Here is a 19,409-nt window from a genome sequence, read left to right on the forward strand (position 1 = left end):
AAGGTTTCAAAAAACAAGAACAAAAAAATATTTTTCAACATTTTACCAAATAGGAAAAAATATCTGATCTACGCTGATAGCTGTGTAACGATGCCATGTATTGTGAGATTGTATATCGGTATGTATGTAGAGCTTAAGTGGCATGAAAACATAGCCTGTTTGTTTTCCAGTTCAGCTTAACCAACAACAGCTCACTGAAATATATGGCAGGCTAGTAAGCAACACAGCTAATACAGTTAACAGTTAGGCCGCCATTGTCATTAATCTACATCAATTAAAGGCAATTAATAAATGTTACGATTAACACCAATGCGGCAGCTCTACGGCAATTGGGCTTTTATAGTACTTTTGATTGATCAAGTCATAATGCTACTCACGTTAGCATCGGGTTGCTAGCTGGCGTTGTCAATAACACAGGATCGTGCCATCATGATCATCGTGCCCATAAACACCCATCTATTTGTTTCTTTCAATCGCCTGTATCTCCTATTCCTTGTCCCAGATGGCATTTTTGGTCAAAACAAGGTTTATTCCACGGCCGGGAGCCGACGCTGTGATGATAAACAGGAAGTGACCGCACATCGTCCAACCTTCTAACATAAGAGCAAGACTGGAAGTCTGGAAATGTGGCTTTTCAAAATAAGAGCTGACAGGGAAAAATGCTGGCGTGAATTATATCACGATTTATTTATCAATACATGCTGGCGGACTTTGAGTTAATAAAGTATTCAGCCAATCAATCAATACTAACTATTAGGTCAGCCTCATGCAGCCTGCCATGTTTTTAGCCTGCTGTAGTTTTTAACCTGAACAACTGGCAAAAAAGCCAGGGTTTCATCCCCCTTTTTGTTTGACTCAAGAGTGAGGGCGCCGTGCAGGCCCCGGTGGGGGGTAGGCAAGTGATGAAGGTGGATGAGGTAAGTCACGTATATATATCAGATATCACCTTTGATAAGAATGAGACCCCTAAAGTGCCACCCCCTCGTTCCGCTCATCACTGCCTACCTGTAGCTCCCGGTGTGTGCGCATGGACGGAGCGGAATGTGTGTAGGAGGATTCCACGCAGGCATCAGGTTGCCAGTGTGGAGCTTACCTCACAGAGCCTACAGCTAGCCTGTTGTGACTGTCCCCGCATTCTCCTTTGTGAAGTGCCGGTACCTGCAGCATGACCTCACTAGCCCCTGTCCATCATGGCACAAATCACATTTTCGGGGTGAGCAGGTCGTGTATTTAGACTCATTAATGTGACACAGCCGACAAAGGCTTCAAAGCTCAAAGTGGGCAGGCCGAGTATCACATCATTGCGCTTTGTTTTGTGTGCAATCACACAATGAGTGAGTGAGAGAGTGAGTGAGTGAGTGGATTAATTCAATAATTCATTAATTCAATACATGTTCTTGCCTCCAAATAATCAGGATAAAATGGTCTGAACTCTGAAGTATGCATCATTATCAGACCTAAATTAATTTACTTTTCAACTTTTTGTTTATGCCCAAAATGATTGGATATACTGGTTTTGTAGCAATTTGTAGCAATTGTACCGTGTCTTAATCATGTATACTTTACATTTTCTTTTCCAAATAAATATATATTTAACATTTTTGAAAAAATAGCCAATTTTACATCCAGTTGCCCACTCTTCCTTAGTGCCCACTCTACCTGTTACCCTCCCTTGAGAATGAATCATACTGATTTGAACCCTAAACAATAAGTGACCCCATGACCTTCACTCTAGCGAGAAGGTGTACAAAACTTTGGAATATGACATAATAATAAGTAATATACTGTGTGTTTATTATTGTTTTTTGCTACAGGATGACGACTCAAACTTCCACATGGATTACACTGTTGCTGCCTCTAACCTGAGAGCAGAGAACTATGACATCCCTGCAGCTGATCGTCTCCAGGTTAGATATTTATAACAATTATGTGTAACATTATTATTACTGTATGTTTGTCATTATGCCAGTTAACATTATGTATCTGAGAGCAGAGAACTGTGACATCCCCAGTGTTGGAACTAACGCCCTTACATTAATTTACTTTACATAACGAAACTACTTTTTGCTGTAACTTGTAATGTAACTAATTTTCCCATTCAGTAACGCCATTATAGTTGCTGTGTTTTCAATGGGTGAGTTAGTAGTTACCCACGTTGCGTAATGTAATCCAAAACAACCGTCTCCTTCTCCTGCCAGTGCGGAGTCTGTCATGTAAACTGACATGGTGAGCTGAGTGCACTCCCAGAGTGAAACACATTCCACATGAGAAAGAGAAAGTATGGCTTGGCATAACGGCATCATAATGATGATGATTGGTCAACATAGGGTAATTACTTTAGGCCTGTCTGTGCATGGGCAGGGCATCAGTATTATATCGATATCATTAGACTGGATATTGTACTATTGGCATAAGTGTTAAGAGTAGAGCTTAAAACACATTAGGGAATATTTTTTCCTTGAAAACAATGTGTCTGAATTGTGACTGGGCTGTTTTCTCCCCCCTCAATGTCGTAACTCTGTCTTACCCTATGGCTCTGGATTAGTTAGAGGTCCCCAAACAGTGTGGCGAGGGAATGCTGGTGTGCCTTGAGACAAGTCCAGATGTGCCTTTGTGACAAGCCCACATTAGTATTGCAATAATGAATACATGAGTGGAAATATTGGATACAGTAGGCGGGATATAAACCTGGACTGAGCGGTAAACCGAATCCAGACCAGCTGATCATTGGGTCTGTTTAATATATATATTTATTTGGTATAGTTTGGTAAGAGTCATGTCAGTCAGTCAGTCAGTCAGACAGTCAGTCAGGTTTGGATATATGAGGTTTCCACCCAACAGCAAGCATGTAAGGTTCAACATTCAGTGCCAAACACACAATTAAGTCATTCATCACAATTAAGACAGTTAATCATTGACTAAATGTCATGATTGTTACTGTAATCCTACACTCTTGAGACACAATGGTCTGCTGAATGTGATGAGCTCACTCTGCTCTGTCCTGACTCCAGCTCTGAGAAAGAAAGAAAGAAAGAAAGAAAGAGGATGAGACTCAGCAAACGCCATCAAAAAGGAGAGAAGAGAGAGGAAGAAAGAGGGAACCAGGATGGCCGAGTGGTTAAGGCGTTGGACTTAAGATCCAATGGACAATAGTCCTCGTGGGTTCAAACCCCACTCCTGGTAAACTTATACTGATCAGTTGAGAACAATGGTAACAAGCCCCTTTTAGCATAACCTTTGTGTTGAGTGTGTCTGTGTGCGTGATAAAGCCCCACTCTGCCGAATGCCGAACTGGCTTAAAATGTAAGCAAACTTTTTTTCTTTTTAAAATAACAATAATAATAATATTTCTGTTCTGTCAATCTGTCTGTGTGTATCAATTAATTATGAACAGCAGCGCTGGCAGTGTGGTGGGACATTGACTGCCGATGGATTGCGCTTTAAAACCTTTGTAGATAGGTGCAGGCTCAGATGTGTGGAAGGCTTTAAAACCTTTGTAGATATCTGCAGGCTCAGATGCGTGGAAGGCAGACAGAAGATGCCTGATTCATACTTCATTGCATGGTGGTGTCTGTTGCGCAACGAACATTATAGCAGATCTGCAAGGCGAGAATAGGAGGCAGATGAACACGTTTTGGATTTGTGCTGCTGCTGCTGCTGCGCCACTGTTGAAGGCCTACACAAAAAAGTTATCAATTATTTATTTGTATATATATATATATATATATATATATATATATATGTGTGTGTGTGTGTGTGTGTGTGTGTGTGTGTGTGTGTGTGTGTGTGTGTGTGTGTGTGTGTGTGCGTGTGCGTGTGCGCGTGCGCGTGCGTGCGTGCGTGCAACAGCTTTTCAACCTGGTGCCCCTATTTTAAGGCATGTCGAGTTACATTTTCAAATGTAAATGTTTTTATTTAAAGGTTATTTAAATGGATATGTACAGTACACTATGAATACAGGTGTACCCACTACCCACAGCTCCCCCCCCCCATCCCCCAGCTCCTCTCCTCTCCCCTCCTCCCCAGGCCAGTGTTTTGGATTAGCTGCTTGCCTTGTGCACACACCTGCCCTGAAGCCCCGGTGGTGACAGCCTCCTAACCCTCCTCACCTTTTGTTTCCTGAGGCAGAACTAATCACAGCACTTACCTGTCGCCCCAGAGGTGACACCTGAGCCACCAGCGGCCGCAGCAGTAGCAGCAGCAGCAGCACACACAGACCCTGCTAGAGTAGACAGACGGAGGGGCTGGGGGTGGGGGTGGGGTGACGTTGGTTGGGGACACAATGGGGGTTCCTCTTGTGTAATGGTACTGAGATGCTGTGCGTGTTGAATCTTGTTTTGTTGATGACTTCACCCTAATGTAGACATTGTCGTACGACGGTATCTCTCGCCGACAATTAAAAATAACTGGTGTTCAGCGAGTGACACCATCGAAAGGCTGATGTCTTGAATTTGAATACATTTATCAGTCTATATTCCAATTTTGTCTGCTCATTTGTTTGTTTCATCACTTTCAATTTCCCTTATTTATTCATGTATTTTCTGATTACTAAATAGCTGGAGATAAGGGGAGACCCCTGTTGCCGAACAAACACTAGTCTAAAACAAATATTTCTATTGGAATATACTACCGCTATTTAACACTATCATCCAAAGATTTATCACAAGTACTTGAACCCCATGCAGCATCCATATTCTGGTTGGAACCTTAGCCAGAAATAGCAGATCTACAAGCTCACAATGTGACAGAAAAAAGAGGTCCAAGTACAGAGCCAACTCAGGTCCAGTTTACTAAAGTCTAGAGGGTATAAACAAGCTATAGCCAGTGCCACCATCTCCCTGTCTCCTCCACAGAGTAAGCGCATTGCGGGCAGGATCATCCCAGCCATAGCGACCACTACGGCGGCGGTGGCTGGCCTCATGTGTCTGGAGCTCTACAAGTTGGTGCAGGGCCACAAGAAGATAACCTCCTACCGCTCAGCCTACGTCAACATGGCCGTCATGCTCTTTCAGCTCTTCCACCCGTCCAGCCCTCAGCGTTTCACTGTGAGTGACAATACACACCAGTAGTTCTCAATGTTATTTATTTTGCCAAGGACCCCCAAATTGTATTGGGGGACCAGAAAATGTTTTGTGCCAGGGACCCCCAGAAGAGAAGATTTGTATTTAAAAAGTATTCAAAAAGTTTGTATACCTGCTAATTTTGTATAGCCAACACATAAAATATGGAAAAATGGGTTCAAATGATTAGGTATAGGGAAGTGGTAGGGGGTGAGGTGGAGTGGAGTTTGAAGCACTGTGCCTTAATCAGACTTAAGCACGTCTAAATTGGGGATAAATCGGCTGAATTATGGCCTTCCTCTGGAGTCTGAAGGTGAATGAGCAGCCTCAGAGTTAAGAGACGGCAGTTCAAACGATCCATCTCTGGCGCACAAAGCAGGTCTGTAGACAGCTCACTGTATAGCCACAGACTTCAGCAGCCCACATAAGGCAGTGAGTGAACGCACACCCGCCCAAACACACCATATATCCAGCTTTGTTTGCACAAATCAAATAAGGTCTATGCTCAAAGGCAGGCATGATTCAAAGCAAAAAGGAGAGGCTTGTCCTTTGCAGACAGAGAGCCTTTGGGTTTATAATCTACAGTAGCTTTAACGGTAATACCAGGCTTCTGGGCCACGGGCTGACGTTCTGCCCTGGCCAGGCTGTAAATCATAACAGCGAAATATGAGCCAGACAGATCTGAAAGCCAAACAACGCATGGGGGGTTATGTTTTGGGTCGTGGCTGGAGAACGTGCCTGGTGAAGTAATGCCTGCCTGCCTTCCTTTCATGCCTGTCCCTTGATAGTTCACCCCTGGAAGGAGTTAGGCTTGAAAGTAACTAAGTACATTTACTCAATGCTTGAATTCAACTTTGAGGTACCTTTACTTTACTTGAATATGTATGTCCATTTTTCAATACTAGATCTACCCCACTGCATCTCAGATATTGCACTTTTTAATCCACTACAATTATTTGAAAACTTTAGTTACAAGTTACTTTGTAGATTTAGATTATTATTAGCCAGTGAACTATCCCTTTTAAGCTGTTAAGTAAACAACATCTAACTGCTTATTCCACCACTGGACTTGGGCGTGCTCTCTTACCAGAGGCTAAGGACTCTGGAGGAGTCGAACCCCCGCCTAAAAGTGCGGGGTGGAATGGGGTCAGGCAGTGGCATTACTCGGTCCCCCTGTGGGACGCGAGGCGTGCAGTGACACAGTGCGCTGAGACAGTGTAGGTCTGGTTACAGCTATGGTTACAAGCAGAGGCAGGAGCACAGCTGCATAACGAGGTGCCATGATGACAGGCACAGCTGTGCTACTCACTGCTTTGAATGCAGGCCTTTGCCCACAGTTTGATATGTATAATTTATGGAATATCTTTGATTTATTGTTCTTCACAATTGAAAAATTGTGAATTTATTTTGGAAAAGAATTTGAAATAATAATAATGAAAAAATGATATTTACTTAGTTGTGACCCATACAAATTGGTCAAAAACAGTGTTTATGTAACTCTGAGAATTATAGGCTAAGTACTATGGCAGTCGGAATATGAGCAGCTGTACATTGCATATGAATGTCTTTATTTCAATTATGTTTTCTCTGCAGTTCAAGTTGTGTAATTTTTCTTTTATAGCCTCAAATCACAGCAAACGTTATCTCATGATGACACTTTACATTTGGAGCAGGTCGAGAGACCCAACATGCCAGCATGAGCAGGCACTTAGTGGCCGTGGCAACTTGCTACTGGCAAGAGGGGAAAAATCCCCTTTAACAGGAAGAAACCTAAAACATAATCTGACTCTAGGTGGGCGGCCATCTGCCTTGACCGGTTGGGTGGAGAGATAGAGATTTGGGACCTTGACTGAGGTTCAGGGGAGAGGGGGAGCGAAACATAGGAAGAGGTAGATAGAGGGAGGGGGGAGAGAAAAGCAGGGAGAGGTGGATAGAGGGAGAGGGGAGAAAGGGGGGGGGGGAGAGGGAAAGAGAGAGAGGGGGGGGGGGGAGTGGGGGACAGAGATGCACAGAAACAACAATAACAACAATAACAGCTATAATAACAGTCCACAGCCATGGTCCATGGAGACCCTCCATCCGCAGCCTGGGGGTCTGCATACTCAACAATCACCATCCATGGAGACAAGAAAGCACAGAAACTCGGGGGAAAATAACTCACGTTACTAACGTGCACTCGTTTTTTATAATTTGCTTAAAAAAACGTATATACTGTATCAATGAATCAACATGAAAACATTCAAATAATGTTATGAATATAATATTGATATTTATTTATATGTATTAATGTAAATGTTATATTGATTAGTCTGATTAACTATTTAAGCCTGTATTATACGTTGTACAATGTACAATGGTAGCATCGAATTGTGCTGATATACAAGCTGTATTGTGAGCTTGTAGATAGGCTACTTTCACTATACGTATATTTTTGAGTGGTGCAACCACTCCAAGGAACAGCAATGTCTGTCCGTCCTCACCTATGTGACTATGAGTAGCAGTAGGGGCAAAAGTGGCGCTGTTGTGCCAGAAACAGAGAGAGCGAGATAGTGTTGCACTGTTGCCTGCTAATTACACAGAGAGAGAGAGAGAGAGAGACTGAGAGAGAGGCAGGGGGAGAGGGGAGTTGCACCACTCAGTTCACACAGGTGTGATTTTAATGTTCAATGAATCGTTCATTAATCGTAGTCGAGGCAAAAGTTTGAAGTAATTGTGCTATTGTTTTGAATGAATATCATTCAGCCATAACATTCACTGATGGGACCTAAATGCGTGCAGATGGAGAGGAGAGGAGAAGAGGCTTAGTGAGTCATGGGAAGTCCCCCTGCGACGTGAGGCGAGCACTGACACGAGGCATGGAGTCAGGACAGGTCTGGCTTGTATTGCATTCCCTAGTGTTCCTTGAGTTCCTTGCGTCTCCTCCAAATTCTTCTACGTTTTCCTGGCCGGGACACTTGAAGCGCTGTCCAACAACCACGGAACGGTTGATTCACCCAGAGAGTGCCAGCAGTCCTGCTGCGGTCACACCTGACATCACTAACGGGCTGATCATTTATAATGGAGTACTGTATAGCGAGGGAGTGGGAGGACATTAGCTTTTCCAGACGCCAAAATATTCTTCTTTTCTTTTGTTTCTGTTTTTCAAAACGGCGGTACATTTTGTGGTCTTAGATTTTTTACAGCTTTGTTTAAAACACACACGTGTGCACGCACGCGCGCGCGCGCGCGCGCACACACACACACACACATGCACACACATACACACACACACACACACATGCACACACATACACAAACACACACAAACACACACACACATGCATGCACGCACAGAGAGAGAGAGAGAGAGAGGGGACACCAGATGGAAAAGGCTTGGCTGAATTTCTGGGTGGGCGCTTTGTGAGTTAGGGGGGACTTGGTGAGTTGAATATGGGTATGCAGTATGCACTGATGACTGAGGGACACATGGACTTACATAAACACAGATAGACAGACAGACAGACAGAGCGGGCAACAGACATACAAAGAGAGAGAGGGGGTAGAGAAAGGGAGAGATAGAGATCAACCTATCTGAGTAGGAAATACTTTGAGCTTTGATGTTTCTGCCAAGAAAATAAATCTGTCATCTGTCCTTCCGATTAGCTTACATCCACCCACCATCCTCCGAGGAAAGTCAGAGCCTGAGCACAATAATAACATACAGACTACATAATCTGTTTCTAAAATGTGTCGCTCAACCCCTATCGATCCTGTTATTCAAATAGTCAAGTCAAGGTGTAGACTGTAGAGACACGTTAGGCCTCTGATTGGCCTACCGACACTGCCGCTCTTGACTCCTCCGAGATGCGAGGTTACTCCGTGGTACAAGAAAATGACAGCTTGGCAGACACGACAGAATGCAGCCTTGTAACTAGCTTTTATTTTTGTAGAAGAGGCAAACTAATATTGTTTATGCGGTTCGCTTTGATTGAATAATTGAACACGTACGTTGTACTATGATTATTTTGATTTGGGTGTGTTCTAAATAAATTATCGTGTTAATTATAGTAAACTAATACTGTTATACTAAAAAAGACAAAGATCAAGGGAAAAGAGACCTTTTTACAGTACAATAATGTTTACAAGTTTACATATAAATTACACAATTATTAACACAAACACTTTATGTAGAACACACCCAAATAATATTACGGCGTATTTGTTCAATCAATTATTCCATCAACGCAAACGACATAAACAATATTAGTTTGCCTCTTCTACAAAAATAAAAGTTACAAGGCTGCTTTCTGGAGCATCATCTGTCGCGCCGTACCGAGCTGTCATTTTCTTGTATTATGGCGTACTTGGCAGCAACGCAATGCATTTAGGCATGCACACATGGTCAAGATGATCTGCTGCAGTTCAAAGTGAGCATCAGAATTGGGAAGAAAGGAGATTTAAGTGACTTTGAATGTGGCATATGGTTTGTGATGTGAAACGAGTATTTCAATAACTGCAGATCTACTGGGATTTTTTTCACACAACCATCTCTAGGGTTTCCAGAGTTCAGGGTCCCTGTAACCATTACAGGTATTGAAAAATCACATTTGTGTGAAGTGATGGGCGCTCTTATCATCATACATCATCATAAATCACATTCTGTGCTCATTCAATCAGCTGAGCACATTCTGTGCTCATACAGACACACAACGCTGTGCATAGGAGGCGCTAGCGCCCCTCAAAAATGGAAATACCGTACTCAAGTAAAGTAAAAGTACTTCAAATTTGTACTTGAGTAAATTGACTTTCTACCAGTGCTGACGGATCCCAGGAGGGGTTTTTATTAGTGTTCTTTTGAAGCAGCGAGTGCAGACGTGCAGCTGTTAGATATCAGTGTGATCTGACATGGAGGGCCATGCTGGCTCAGTTTCACTGTGCACCGAGCACTGGGAGATCACACTCAGTTCATTAATATCAGATATCCACAGTCAAAGTCTCCCTGTTCATCCCCCCGCCCGGTGGTCCACCCACTGCTGGTCTACAACAGTGGTTCTCAAACATTGTCACGTTAACCCTAATTAGATTTTATTCGGCCATGGACGCCCATCTGAAAATATTTTGTGCCAGGGCAGGGATCATCATACAGGATTTGTGTTCTTTGAAATAGAAGATTTACAGTGAGCTTGTAGATCAAATTGCCGATCTATAGGGTTAAAGTGGTTAAAACCTTTGATTCTATATTAACACGTTCTGCTGGGGACCTCCTGGAACCTCTTAAAGCCCCCACTTTGAGAACCACTGGCCTTCAATAAGATGGTTTCTAAAACCACTTTAAGCCTGTTGCCCCTATATTTTGTATAATTATGTAAATAATAATAATAATGTTAATATATATACCCGGTAAAAAGTAATGTGTGTGGTTAGACTATAGTTATTGACACACTTTATTATTCTTCTGGAGTAACCTACCTAACTTCCGCTGTGATTGGCCGAGCTTTGCATAACGTTTGTAGTAGCTAATTGGCTGTTGTTGGTTACGTAACCAATCTGTTTTACAATCGTTTATAAAGACATAAATTCCCTTGCAGGGGCAGAAGACCAAACTATTCAAGCGTTATATACATTTTCAAATCAGTGGGAGGGGCCTATGTAAGCGACTGCGGCAACCCCACTTTGCAATTTTTCAAAATTGCAACTTTTCTAGTTTATGATCTTATTATGAGTTTGATGGAAAGAAACGTTATTTGTTTTAAAGAAATCACACCCGTGTGAAGTAAGGGGCGCTCTTATCATCGTACATCATCATCGCCGACTTCTTACTGACAGTTGAGAGTTGAAAGCCTCCTATATAAATATACAACATATCAATGTTTGTGTTACGCATTGTTTGTGTTTACACTATGACGTAAAATTGTCCATTGTCCATTTGTGTAGGACAAAGTTTGTGGACCCACACTAAAATCTGGACATCTAATCTAATCTTAACCCAACTCTGAGAGTGTACAAATGGAATGAGTCCACTCCACTTGGTTCCATTTGTAGATTCTCTGAGTTACAGACCCATAAGGGTCCATTTGGTTCCCAGCTATGAATCATTTTGCTGGGGACCGCCTGGAGCCCCCTCAGGTGCCCCTGGGTTGTCCCTGGACCCCACGTTGAGAGCCAGTGACCTACACTGTCTTGAGTCATTGAGCGCGACAAGGCCAGTAGATAAGATCTTTTACTCCATGTTTGTCTGTATTCTCTGCTCTCAACATGCGCCACAGTTTTACTGTTTTAGTTCCACACATACCGTATAAGACAAATCGCCACCAATTTTCCCACCGTCCATCCACTCGTCCGAGCCCTCTTCCGGAAATTGTTGTTTTAAAAGCAGCTGTTTCCTAAAATAGGACGCTCCCGGCTCCCCCGGCTTTTTCCCTACAGTTGTTATCGTCTGTATGGAGGCAGAAATATGTAAACAAACGGGACGCTGCCCTTTTTCAGCTCTGCGTTGCAACTCTTAGTATCACTTTTCATGTTTATGTTTTGGAGTTGGAGGCCAAAGCACAGGTCATACCACATAGAACAAACCTAAAGAGCAGCGAAACCTGACTCTGAAACTGATGGTAATCTTCTTAAGAGACTGTAGAAATGCTAGCTTTGCTGCGTGACCATCTTTGAAACACAATGACACTTTGGTTGAGGTTTTGCTTTGGTTGCGTACTTGTGTACCTTGCATTTTAAAAGTATTTTATTGAATTTCCACAGGTTTTACATCACAGTACAATAAATCAATGGTCACGATACACTATAGTACTTACTTCTGTGAAAATACATGTAGACGTATACATAATAAAGCCTGACCCATATGTCAGTCTGGCAGATATATCAGTCATTATTTACTGTGTCCCCATTTTGACTGGCAATGTGTTGTCCCGGCATTGTCCCGGCATTGTTGCCTACATTATGTAGGCAACAATGTTCAAACGTTTTTAAAATGTTGTCTTGGTACAGTGGCCAAGTGTAAGATCTGTATCTTGGTTTCCACCTCATCTGTGTGCAGTGGTTTCAACGTCTGTCTTCTCTTTTAGCCACGTCTGCCTGTAAAAGCCTTTCTCAAAGGGGAGGCCGTCTGCCTCTCCTTCTCTCTCACACACTCTTATGTAAATATCGCAACTTGTAAGAGTGCGTTGGTGGTATAGTGGTGAGCATAGCTGCCTTCCAAGCAGTTGACCCGGGTTCGATTCCCGGCCAACGCAAATTCTTTAGTAGTACCTGAAACATTATGGGAATATCTTCATTTGTACATGTCTAGATTATTCTTTTTTTTAAAGAGTGGCTTGATCCGTTTTCAGGGGCTGTGGAAAGCAACCTGAGAAAAGAAATGTGTTCACAACTTGTAGAAGATCTGAACCCATGTTTTTTAAAGGCCTGTTGGCACTTTTCAATTATTGTTTATTCGTATTGATTGAGTACAAGTAGTACAGTTAGAGGTTATGCTAAAAGGATAACATTGTGGTCCTTTCTACTCAATATATCAGTAATACATTTACATTACAGTATACATTACAATGCAAAATATACTATGAAGCTTAGTAGAATCATAAGTTATATTTGGAGAGAAAGTAGGGGAGCAGGCGGGATTCAGGGGATTCTGCTAACAAGGTGTTCTTTTAGATTAGTTTTGCGTTTGGATAGGACCTGCATGTCTTTTGGTAGGTCATTCCACGTTTTGGTGGCAGCATAGTATCATTTCATAGTAGTATTAATAATAGTTCTAGAGGGGGCACCCAGATTTGAACTGGGGACCTCTTGATCTGCAGTCAAATGCTCTACCACTGAGCTATACCCCCACCTGCTTGCTTATGAGTCAAATCCTCTCAAATAAGAATTTTAATCATTCTTTTTCAAATTGATTTAAAGATTTAGCGCTCTTTTGCATAATAGAGAGTCAAAACGTTGATAATCGGTGGCTTAGAACTCTCCTAAAGCAGGATTTTCATCAGACCCAAAGATCTGGCATCAGTCGAATAGAATAACACTTCAGGCCAGCTACAGTATGAGCTAATGTGTTTGTTATCATAGATCATATATGTTGTGTTCTGTGTTGCGTAATCTTAAACGAGTCCCACAAAGACGGCAGTGTCCTTTATGTTTTTGGGTGACTGGTTTTGTTATCAGTGCCAGTATCTGCATGCTGCCTGTGACACGGGAGGCTGAGCGGGCGGGCCCCTAATGGGGCCGCTGGGTGCTGTGAGGTGAAAACGGAGCCCCGGTAAAAAGCAAAGCTGCAGAAACATGTGGCCCCAGGCGAGGACAGAGGAGTCAGGGTTTCAGCTGGGTATTTAATCATCCTGGGTTATTTCCCCTGAGCGACTGGGCCGGCGCTCGGTGCCAACGTAAGCTCGTCTAGTAAGTGATCTTTACTGGTCTGCACGCTGGGCTGCTGTCTCCTCTCCCATCTACCACACACAGCTGTCTTGCAGTGGTGAAAGTTGTACCCAGAAACCTTAAACTCAATAAAAGTAGCAATACTACAAAGTAGAAATGGTTTTATTATAGTATTTAACATTGTACTTGCAAAGTTAAGCTAAGTATAGGCATCAGAATATACTTAGTGCTCATTATGCAGAATGTCCCATGTCACAAATTCTTTCAAAATGTGTCGATCTACAGGCTCACAACAGGTTGGTGCCTTGCATGGTTTCCTCCGCCATCGGTGTATGAATATTTATGTGAATGTATTGCACAATCTATGTAAAGTGCTTAAGATAAAATAAGGCTTAAATGGTTATAAAGCTGTCAAATCACCGTAGTGGAGTAAAGACTACACTGTTTGCCTCTGAGATGCAATGCAGTAAAAGTAGAAGTTAGAAGTTGATTCAAAAGTAAATGTACTTAGTTACTTATTTCCCCCACCGATGCGGCTGCATGCTGCGCTGCTGCATCCTGTCCCTCTCCCATCAAATCCCCCACACACCCCTGTCTTAAACTGTGTACCCCCTCCTCTCGCTGCCTCCCCTCTCTCTCCTAATTGAATTAGCAGCGATGGAGGCAGCTCCCTTGATCCCAGGGAACCTTCACTCCAAGGTCGGCGCCCACAGACACTGCTGCTTTGTGCGCCGCCAGAATGAAGTGAAGGCTGTTTCCTGCCTTCACAGGAAGTGTTCTATTGAAACCATATTGTCCCCGCTGAGCGTCTGTATAGTGCACCATGTCGAGACGGTTACCTCTGACATACAATTTTCTGTTACCTCTGACATCCACTTTTCTTTCCACTCAATTCTCTCCCGGGGATGAAATATAGAAATGTTCCAAAAAACAAACTGAAAATCTTCAAGCTCACAATGCGACGCGGCGCAATGTGACGTGTTGTTGGCTTGTAGATCTGCTATTTTCACCGTTTATTTTTAAATATTGCATACTATTCTGCACAAGGCTTGTTTTCCAACTTTGTTTTCCATGGATTCTACACATGGCAACCATAGGTTTGTTTATCATGCATTGGAAGGAATGTCGGTGGCAGAGTCTTATTGGTGATTTGAGCTCTCTCTCGTAATTGCAGGGCACACATCTGCCACACAAAAAAGGGACAGGCGGAGACGGGGGGACAAAGGGGGGGACCGGGGTTACCTCAGTCAGCACATGTGGTTAGGTTAGGTTTGTGTGTTGGTCTGCCTGCACTGTGCCAGTAAGAACCAAGGTGAACATGATCTGCAGCTTGCAGCGGTCCTTAGGGAGCCCTGGCGTGGGACTGTATTGTATAAAATGTAACTCAAGACCCAGACATGAATGGCGCTGAGGGGATAACGAATGATCTGTACTCAACACCGACGGCTTGTGCCTTCTGTTGTTCAGCACTCTTTCTGTTTTGTTTGGTAGTGCCATTGTACGCTTTGGCCCTATAGCCTGTGCTGTGGTCGATCACATTGTATTTTTGGTTCCTTAAGTCATCTGCTGGCCCTGCCTTGTGTCATAATTGCTCCTCTTTGGTTTCTTTTACTAAAGACTTTTACGTTAAGACTCAAATGATTACTATTCACATTGTATGTACTCTAGATGCCTCGCTTAAGATTTTGTTTACCTAGCTAGGTTCAGGTTGAAGCCTGATTTACAGTTACTTTGTTGTGTGCCAGTATCGTGCACCACAAATTGCCAATCTACAAGCTCACAATGCGCTCCAGCCCAACACTTTGTAAGCTTGTTGATCTCATCTTAATCTGAGCTTGATCTGAGTTTGTACATTTATACCCAATGAAGTATAAATCAAACCTTAAGATTTGAATATGTACTAATAGTTTATGATTGCAGTATTGTTTACTTGCTTTGCCTAATGTACCCCATGAAGAGCTGTACAGAGATTAGTTACAAAAATTCACTTGGATCTTTGAAAACCCAGCAACCCGTCTGGATTTATGACTGTGCTGATGAGAGAATGCACGCTGCTTTTATGGGCTGGAGTGCACATGTTAGTGAATGCACTAATTGGAGTTGTGAAGTTATTAAGCATATGGAATACAGGCCTTTGAAGGAGTTCCTTTTCTGTGGTTAGATCAGTGGCTCCCAAACGTTTCCAGCTGAGATTATGAATTAATACAATATAATAGTGAAAATAGCCGATCTATAAACTCACAAAACGTTTGATTGATTGATTGATTGAAATTTTTATTTCACAGTAAGAATGGGTACATTTCAAACTCAATACAAAATCTGTTACTGTGGACGACACCATGATTAAGCATTACACTTGTTTAAAACAGGGTCCACCATTTTCAATTAATCAGAACATTTAGAGACGTACAAATATACACTTATATAAAAAAAGGAAATCATCATATAAAGAAATTATACTGTGGGGGGATGGGGGGACGGGGACGTTCTAAATCTATTATAAGTCTTTGGAAATAATAAAGAATATATTTTTGGGGGGAAATGCAAAAAGGTTTGTGACCAAACAATTGTTCCCAAGTAACACACTATTAAAACATAGGGTAGGTAGATCCTACTGGTTGTACTCAGTGAAATCCTCAGTGAGTGGGAAAGCAAGGAGAAAAACAAACAAAAAATGTTATCCACATATATACACAGCACAAAAAGCACTAGCAGGGTATGTACATCATGACATTAGACATAAGGTGCAAAAGTGTAGGTCCACACATGTTAGACATAAGGTGCAAAACGAAGCAAAAGGCAGGTCCACATAACATAAGGAAGGAATTGCATAAGGAAAATCGAACCAAAATAGTCATGTAAGGGTCCATTTGGTTCTATTTGTACCCTCTGAGTTCAAATGAACACTGAGTTCAAATGAACACTAAGGATAATAGTGTTTCTAATATAAAACAAGCTTGTAGTGTCCTGCGAATCCACTTTAGTCTACAGTGTTTACCTATTTGTGAATGCAGTTCATGATTTTACAAGAAAATAATAAAATGGAGCAGGAAGTGTTGTGAAAATGTTTTAGATCTAACTGGTAATTACGAGTAGAATAATTCATATAAAAGGGAAGCCCTGTAGGCTAAATGACGTTAATGGACAAACTTGATGTTTGCTTCAAAGAGGCCTTGTTATCCTGGCCTTGTTCCAAATGTCTACACACACACACACACACACACACGCACGCGCGCATGCACGCACGCACGCACGCACGCACGCACGCACGCACGCACGCACGCACGCACACACGCACACACACACACACACACACACACACGTAACCTGGCCTATGTGAAAGCAGTTGTCCATGTGTTTCCTGTTGAGAGGCCTCTGCCATGTGGCTGCTGATGGTGGGTTTTCATCTGATCATCAGCTTCTAACAAACCACATAAAAAAACACTAATGAACACAGGGTAACCGGCCTGGTTGGTTCTACAATTACAATTTAGGCAGTTAGCAGACTTAAAAGTGTAAAACCAGAATAATCATGAACTCTAGTCACTCTCTAACAGGGTAAATACTAAATAGTCACATAAATACAGTGGTGGACAAATCATATTCTTGCTGTCGGGCAGAAACCTCTCTTATTTCCATGTTCTAACTTGTGTTTTTCTAGTAAATGAATGCTGTACTTGATCATACTATACAGCGTACATGGATGCATCAAAAGTAGCACGAACCGACACGTTCTGAGGGGGGGGGGGGGGTGCTGTTTCCCATGACTGCTGTGCATTGGTGTTGTTTCTTTTCCCAAGTGGAAAAAAGTGGTGTCCTTTTATGAATCAGTGTTTATGTAACAGAGCACAGTTTTTACTACTGACTTTATTTGGGGGTTCAGTTTACTCCAGTATCGGGGCTATAGCTTTGGCTTGCCAGGGAACTGAAAGTTCACCCTCGTTTGATAGACTCTAGTGGAATTTTAACCTAGACCCCCTAAAACAGATGAAAACAATTTTGTCATCAAGCCCATTTTCATGTAATCCCATCCTTGAAGATGGGAATGTGCAGCCGTACAGAACCGCAGCTGTGTTAGAGATGGCTGATGTGATCGCTTCAGGGCCACTTAGATAACACCCCCCCAGTGGAATTAAGCCAGATTTATGCTGAGTAATCCGATCTACAGGCTCACACAACACGTCGCACTGCGATGCTTTGTGAGCTTGTAGATCGTCAATTTTTGACACATTGCAACACATTGTCAGCATATTGGGCATGTGACATCATCGAACTACAAAGCATAAAGCAGTCAGTACATGCTTATTTATCATAGAATATGAAACACAAGTTGGATCTGCTTCCTTACACTGAAGACATGCGTAAACTCATTCTTCCTGCCTAAAGCATCAAAGTTACAAAGTATGTACGGCATTCCATCTCTCTCTGTCTCTGCCTTTCTCTCACACGCTCACACTCTCTTTCTTTCTCCTATGTAAATACAGAGGTGCACATCAGAGCGTTGGTGGTATAGTGGTGAGCATAGCTGCCTTCCAAGCAGTTGACCCGGGTTCGATTCCCGGCCAACGCAAAATCTTTAGCAGTACCGAAATATCTTATTTTGATCTTACCTACTTAAGTTGTGTTGTATTTTGTACTATACACTGTATGTTAGACATTACTTACTTGTGCATTTCATGCACTGAGGAGAGTCCATTTGGACTGAAACATTTGCCTTTGCCTTACCCTGCTGCCCTGAACGAATTAAGTTTATTTGAATCTGCAACCATAATTTATAGTCTGATCTCTTTATGCTTTTGTGTGAGAATCAAGTCCTTCACTACTCTTACGGTATGGGACTTTTTGCCTAACATGACTCTGCCAGATGGGGCAGCAGAGAGTACACTGGGTTCCCCCCTCCTGCTCCCATCTGGGAACTCTCAGGCAGACTTGATGCCCGGCCACAAAACGGCCTGGCCAATCAGCAGCAGCTTCTAGCAGCTTCTAGCAGCAGCTTCTAGCTTCTAGCTGCTGCTGATTGGCCAGGCCGTTTTGTGGCCGGGCATCAAGTCTGCCTGAGAGTTCCCAGATGGGAGCAGGAGGGGGGAACCCAGTGTACTCTCTGCTGCCCCATCTGGCGGAGTCAGGTTACTTGTGCTCAACTTGTGCTAACCAGACATTACTTGTACAGTCTTTTGGAGTCTGATGCACCAATTTCACTGTTCATAGTTTCACATGAGTATGTGTCAAATAAAGTCTTTAAATCTGCGGGGGGGAATATGTTTACAATATAATAGGCAACTAGAATATCAAATGTTTGATGTAGAAATGAGAAAACTTTAAATATATAAAACATATATAAAACATTTATATAAAACTTTAAAAAAAACATCAACAATGTATCTGCTCTGTTTAGGAGGTCTATATACTTAGATCATTACAGTGTACAGAGTTAGTGCTGGTTTAAATGGGTGTGTTACCTGCGTTACGTTATGTGATCCAAGTTAACCGTTTCCCCCTGCGGAGCAGTGTTGCCTCGTGAGAGAAATAAGCCAAATCTGCTCCCCTCGAAAAACAAGCCAAAACAAGCCCAACTAGAAAAAGTGCCCTTCTGGGCACAGGTCTCCACCAGGAGGATAGGAGTGTGTGTGATGTTTGGCAAAATGTTTAGGAGTAATATAAACATGTTTGTGTGTGTGTGTGTGTGTGTGTGTGTGTGTGTGTGTGTGTGTGTGTGTGTGTGTGTGTGTGTGTGTGTGTGTGTGTGTGTGTGTGTGTGTGTGTGTGTGTGTGTGTGTGTGACGCGACTTGGCCTGTTGTAGCGCCACTATGACGCTGATTTGAAAACTGTCAAGTGGCATTTCTTCCTCGGCCTAGTGGGAATGTGCTTGCACAATTTCATGGAAATCACACGATGTGTTCATGATTTGCGGCATTTTGTTTGAAACCGTGCACTCCTTAACTTTGGCAGCCAATCAGGATGGGGTCTGAAAAATCTGAAAGACCCGTTTCGTTGAA

The 19,409-nt window shown here is 42.7% G+C and overlaps 1 protein-coding gene across 1 annotated transcript in view; it reads left to right on the forward strand.

Moving 5' to 3' along the window:
* uba7 (ubiquitin-like modifier activating enzyme 7) overlaps nt 1-19,409 on the forward strand; it is a gene marked incomplete at its 5' end in the record, with an annotated part of 89,162 nt that overhangs the window by 41,187 nt on the left and 28,566 nt on the right. Inside the window, 2 exons of the mRNA XM_079510647.1 lie at nt 1,815-1,907; nt 4,854-5,045. Coding sequence (XP_079366773.1) covers nt 1,815-1,907; nt 4,854-5,045 — 285 coding nt within the window. The remainder of the gene's footprint in view (nt 1-1,814; nt 1,908-4,853; nt 5,046-19,409) is intronic.

Source organism: Electrona antarctica (assembly GCF_951216825.1).
Source record: "Electrona antarctica genome assembly, chromosome: 9".
NCBI lineage: Eukaryota > Metazoa > Chordata > Actinopteri > Myctophiformes > Myctophidae > Electrona > Electrona antarctica.